Below are 6,563 nucleotides of genomic sequence, written 5' to 3' on the forward strand. Positions count from 1 at the left end.
AAATAGGAAAAGCAGTCATGACATTAATTTGGAAAGATAAGAGGCCCAGAATACCCAAAGCAATCCTCAGCAAGGATTTGTATAAACAAATCCATCCATTGTGGGATGTACAGGGTGAGTTTTTACATATATATGTGTATATATATATATATATATATATATATATATATATATATATATCCATCTGACCTAGAGGGTATTACTTAAAATACTATATTTTCTTCACTTTTCACTGTGATATTTATAACAAGTAAAATCACATGTATATGTCTGTTTATGAACTGTGTATTTTGTTGCATTGTTCTGCTTGTTTATCCTTGTACCAATATCATACTGTCTGAATTTCTGTAACTTTATATCAATAGTGTACCTTATTTAAGATTTCTTTAATAATCTTGGCCAATTTTATTTCTATATATGTTTTAGAATCAACTTTTCAATATCAACAAAATCACCTTAAAACAACACAGGCTTTTTGCATTGGAATTGTATTGAATCTGTAATCAAATTGGAGAGGATTAGTATCATAATAAATTCTAATGAATATTTCCCAGTCATATATAAAAATTGCAATATACCAAATTAAGTTGGTTTTATTTAAGAAATACAATGATAGTACTATAATACTAGAAAATCAAACAGTAAAGACTGGAGTTATAGCTCAATGGTAGAGTTCTTACCTGGCAAGCACAAGGCCCTGAATTTAATCTCCAGCACGACCAAATAAATAAATAAATAAATACTCTTAGCGAACTACAAATAGAAAAGAACTCTTTAATGTGTTAAAAAGGAATACTGACAACTTCTTCCTTGTCTCTGGGATTTGTACAAGGATTTTGCCATCATCACTTTATTTAAATTCCTAATGCATGATAGTTTTACATAATAGTAACATTCTAAATGCATACAACATAGTTTTCTCCATTTCAATCCACAGTACTTCCCTTCCCTCCACTTCTCTCTCTCCTTCATCCCCTTTCTCTACTCTACTGGTCTACTCTTAATTAATTGATTGATTGATTGATGCATTATAGTTATATATGAAATTGGAACACACAAACACACGGTGACATATGCACCTAGTTTAATATTTGGTCAACTTCATTCCCCAGTTCTTTCTCCTTCCTGTCCCTCCTCCTTTCTCCTTGGTCCCCCATCTCTACTAATCTCCCTCTTATTTTCTGAAGATCTCTCTTTTTAAATGTTGTTCTCTACTGCTTCCATACATAAGACAACCATTGACCCTTGACTTTCTGAATCTGGCTTATTGCATTTAGCATGATGTTCTATAGGTCCACCCATTTTACCAGCAAATTACATAATTTCATTCTTCTTTACTGCTATGTAGAACTCCACTGTGTATATTTTCACATTTTCTATACACATTTGTCTTTTGATGAGTATCTAGGCTGCTTCCATAACTTGGCAATAGTGGATTGTACTGCTATAAGCATTAGTAGTCATGTCTCACTATCAGAATGAAACCATCTTATGACCCAGCTATCACAATCCTTAGTATTTATCCAAAAGAACTGAAATCAGCAGACTATAGTGATACAGCCACATCACCACATTTTTCCTGAAAGCCCTAGCCAGTACAACATGAAAACTAACTCAGACTTTACTTAGCATTTGGCTTCTGCAGAATGAGAATGAGAGTTAAAAATGATAAGAAACGGAAGCTACTAATCCTGGAATGGGCACAGTCTCATTTCTACTCATTAAAGCAGTCACAGAGGCACCTAAATTTAAGGAAAGTGGACACAGACCCAGACTTTCAGTAGGAGAAATGTCTGAGAATTTATCAACACAAATTTGTCTGTCACAAATTCTTATGTTGGGATCTGTTTTTATTGTTGTTCTTGGTTTCTTTGTTTGCTTTTCAATACAACTTGAATTCTAGCTTTCCTGGCATGAAGTTGAAGTCTAGTTTAATTGAACATAGAATTGTGAATCACTAATTTGTTGCCTTGGGGTCTCCATAGGTGTCACTGTACAGTTTTTCACCATTGAGTATTGCTATGGAGTGTTGTGGCAAGAGTCACTATTTTCCTATTTACAGCCAAATAGAGTTTTGTTTATTTTGCTTTTATGCCCCTCTTGCCCTGGTTGCACAAGATATACACCTTTCTTTGTTTTAAGAAAAATGTGTCTTATTTTACGCATCAAATTTTTTCATTTTCTTAATTATCCATATGTACTAAGTACAGGTATATGCATGTGGATACACACAAGCACCCAAACTTTTAATTTCTATTTTATATTTCTGTTACTTTCCTAAATTTTCTTATGTTTTCTACAATTATTTTTATACTTCTTGTAATATGACTAACAATAATTTTATTTTTCCTCCATTTCTCTCCTTAGCTTTAACAGCATACTTTTATTTTCTTAAAGTCATTTTCTATTATTTGATTGTTTTTGTTGTTTTTTGAGAAGTTATATTTTCATTAATTAATTTTTTGGTAAACTTGAACTCCATTTTAAACATAACATCATGAGTCATTAATTTGCTCCGTTGGGTCCTCCTAGGCAGCACTCTACAACACTCTATTTTCATTAATTTACTTTATTTTTAATTATGTTATTGGTCTATAATTTTTACTTGCTGCTGATATGTATTCTTAAGTTTGTAGTATTTTTTGTTGGTTCATTAATATATTTGCAGACATCAATTTCTCCTCCTCTTCTTCCTTTTGTTCCTCCTCCTTCCCTTCCTCTTCCTCTTGGTATTTGTCTTGAAGGGGTTTATTGGAGATTTCTTGATTACCTGGGGGAGGAGGAAAAGTCAGCTGGCAGTTTGAGTACTGATCTTTTATATATGTAGTTTTTTTCCCCACTTTTGTTTCTAAGATAGTAAATTTGGTCTGGACAAATAGAAAGCCTTTCTGGCATAAGGGTGTCAAGCATGTCTCATCTGGATATACTATTTTACATAAACAGTGTAGATTGGTATAGTTTCTGTTCTACATTATCAGTAAGTTACTCTGTAAAGATGGTATATCAGAATGCTAAATGAAATTTGGGTCTTATTGGAAAACAGTCTATTGTTGCCATTCCAAGCAATAAGTCATCAGTTTTATTTTTCACAGTGAACCCTTTATTTTGCAAAATTCATGTGATACTCATTATGCCTCTTTCCTTCTCATTGCTCTGTTATGGGGAAGTATTCAGTTCTTTTCTTCTTTTGTACTTTGGTTGGCTTTAAAATGAATAGGGAAGCAGAGATTCCTTATTTCAAAATATATAGCTGGGGTTAGTTTGTTATATATTATCCTCTGAATTTAACCCTTATGATGTCACTTATGTAAAAACGAAAAAAGTTGACCTCATAGAAGTAGGTAGTAAAATGGTGGTTACTAGGGTCTGGTATAGTTGTGGGAGGGTTAGGGAGATCTGGCCAAATATTATATTAGAAATTATTAGAAATAAATTCAATAACTCTGTTGTACAATCTGGTGACTCTAATTAATAATAGTATATTGTATTCTTGAAAAATGCTGAGAAAGTAGAAGTGTCCTTACTGCAAGAACAATGACTATGTGTGGCAAAAAAATATGTTAATTAATTAACTGGATTTACTCATCTTACAATGTCAATATATTTTAAAACATCATATGGGGGGCTGCAGTTGTGGCCCAGTGGTAGAGCACTTGCCTAGCATGTGTGAGGCACTGGGTTCTATCCTAAGCACCACACAAAAATAAACAAAAAACCAAACAAATAAAGACATTTTGTCCATCTATAACCCCCCCAACATTTTAAAATTTAAAAAAAAATCATCATATTGTACATGATAAATAAATACAACTTTGTCAATTAAAAAAATAAAACTTTTGACTTATTTTAAATATGAAATTTACAAATCCCCTTTTATGAAATGTCATGTAAATGCATTTTATTAGATATTTTAATGTTTATGTTTAATGGCAGTTTTCTTATTAAATTAGTCTAACATTCTTCTTTCCTATTACTTTTCAGATGCAACAACTGTTCCACGAAAACTATGAACACAATCGAAAAGGTTATATCCAAGACCTTCACAACAGCAAAATCCATGCAGCTATAACACTTCATCCCAACAAAAGGCCTGCATACCAGTACAGGCTGCATAACTACATGCTCAGCCGCAAAATATCTGAACTTCGTTACCGCACCATCCAGCTCCACAGGGAGAGTGCTCTGATGAGCAAGCTCAGTAACAGTGAAGTGAGCAAAGAGGACCAGCAGCTGGGCGTGATGCCTTCTTTCAACCACTTCCAGCCTCGGGAAAGAAATGAAGTGATAGAATGGGAGTTCCTGACCGGAAAGCTCCTTTACTCGGCTGCTGAGAACCAGCCTCCTCGACAGAGCATTAGTAGCATCTTAAGAACAGCATTAGATGACACTGTCCTACAGGTGATGGAGATGATCAACGAGAATGCCAAAAGTAGGGGGCGGCTCATTGATTTCAAGGAAATTCAGTACGGCTACCGCAGGGTTGATCCCATGCATGGGGTGGAGTATATTTTGGATTTACTCCTCTTATACAAAAGGCACAAAGGAAGGAAGCTGACTGTGCCGGTGAGGCGTCACGCCTATCTTCAGCAGTTGTTCAGTAAGCCTTTCTTCAGAGAAATGGAGGAGTTAGATGTCAGCAGTCTTGTGGACAGTATTAACAGTGACACTCAGTCATTCTCCTTTATATCTAATTCTTTAAAGATACTGTCTTCTCTTCAAGGGGCCAAAGAAATGGGAGGGCATAATGAGAAGAAAATACACATTCTCGTTCCCCTCATTGGAAGGTTTGATATTTTCTCGAGATTCATGCAGAACTTTGAAAGTACATGTCTGATCCCAAAGCAGAATGTAAAGCTGGTCATCATCCTTTTCAGTCGGGATTCTGGCCAGGATTCCAACAACCATATTGAACTGATACAAGAATATCAGAGCAAGTACCCTCAAGCAGAAATGACCCTGCTTCCTATGAAGGGAGAGTTTTCCAGAGGTCTTGGTCTTGAAATGGCTTCTTCCCAATTCAACAATGACACTTTGCTGCTATTTTGTGATGTTGACTTGATCTTCAGAGGAGACTTTCTCCAACGATGCAGAGATAATACAATTCAGGGACAACAGGTATACTACCCCATCATCTTTAGCCAGTATGACCCAAAGGTGACCCACAGGGGAAATCCTCCCACTGATGATGATTTCGTATTCTCAAAGAAGACTGGATTTTGGAGAGACTATGGCTATGGAATCACCTGTATTTACAAAAGTGATCTTCTGGGTGCAGGTGGATTTGATACCTCAATACAAGGCTGGGGACTGGAAGATGTAGATCTCTACAACAAAGTTATTCTATCTGGCTTACGGCCCTTCAGAAGTCAAGAAGTGGGCGTGGTGCATATTTTCCATCCAGTTCATTGTGATCCTAACTTGGACCCTAAGCAGTATAAGATGTGCTTAGGATCCAAGGCAAGTACTTTTGCTTCAACGATGCAACTGGCTGAACTGTGGTTAGAAAAACATTTGGGTGTCAGGTATAATCGAACTCTCTCCTGACAGTCCAGGCAACACATATTGCCTTTTTTAAGGGGAGTTTACCTCATTGTTGGTTGTTGTTATTTTTATTTTATTATTGTTATTATTATTATTGTTATTATTATAATTTTATTTTGTTACCAGGGTCTGAAACTACTCTTGGTTGTCTTCCAATGAGTGTTTGTGGACCTCAAGCAAGAAGAGTCTGCAGTTCACTGATATTTCAGAGTTCTACTGAAGTCAATATGTGTATTACTTTTCTATATTTTTATTTGAGATTGAGTTAAATCATGGCAATCAAATGACTTTTGAAGCTCATTCATCACAAGAGACAGCTTAGAAGAATGTTGTCTTAGGGCTTAAAGATGCAATATTGACTTTTATTTTGTTTGTCAACTTCAATGTGATACTTACTGGTGAAAGGTACCACAAAAGTGCTTTATGCTTCCTATGGGGAAGGGACTCTGTAACATAAACTTGAGTTTTGTAATTTATACAAGGACTTAAATATATAGACAATAATTTTCTTCATCTTTAGAATTTTTAAAGTAAATGAACACCTATGATTGTATGTTTATTTTTTAAAAAAAGTTTTAAAATTTGAGGAGTTTTGTTCCACAAGCAACCGGTACTGGCTACCCTGGTCTTATGACAATTATGAACTCCTCACAACTGTCTGCTATAAATGCGAATGAACTTTATTTTCTCAAGGAAATATGATTTAATTAAATATTCATGTACATTTTAGAAGCTTTATGAAACAATGTCCTTCATTTGCTGGCAAGAAGATAAAATATGACAGAACCTGTTTATTTATAATAAAACACAGGTATAACAGTATTCTTTTTCAAAAACACTGAAAAAGTTTTGTGATTTCCTTTTAGTCATGTGTAATGTATCTTTTAATGGTCATATTCACCAAAACATTCTTGATGCACAGTTGAAAGAGTTAACAGGAAATTGTGGGCCTGTTGTTTGTATAATTATGTTTTGAAGACTTTGTAAGTGATCAACATAAGAAATTTCTTTATTCAGTAATC

At 34.6% G+C, this 6,563-nt stretch overlaps 1 protein-coding gene across 1 annotated transcript in view; it reads left to right on the forward strand.

Annotated features, from left to right (window-relative positions):
- Positions 1 to 5,544, forward strand: part of Chsy3 (chondroitin sulfate synthase 3) — a 249,649-nt gene extending 244,105 nt beyond the window's left edge. Inside the window, exon 3 of the mRNA XM_076855919.1 lies at positions 3,982 to 5,544. Within this exon, the coding sequence (XP_076712034.1) occupies positions 3,982 to 5,544 (1,563 nt within the window). The remainder of the gene's footprint in view (positions 1 to 3,981) is intronic.
- Positions 5,545 to 6,563: the final 1,019 nt, after the last annotated feature.

Source organism: Callospermophilus lateralis, chromosome 5 (genome assembly GCF_048772815.1).
Source record: "Callospermophilus lateralis isolate mCalLat2 chromosome 5, mCalLat2.hap1, whole genome shotgun sequence".
Lineage (NCBI taxonomy): Eukaryota > Metazoa > Chordata > Mammalia > Rodentia > Sciuridae > Callospermophilus > Callospermophilus lateralis.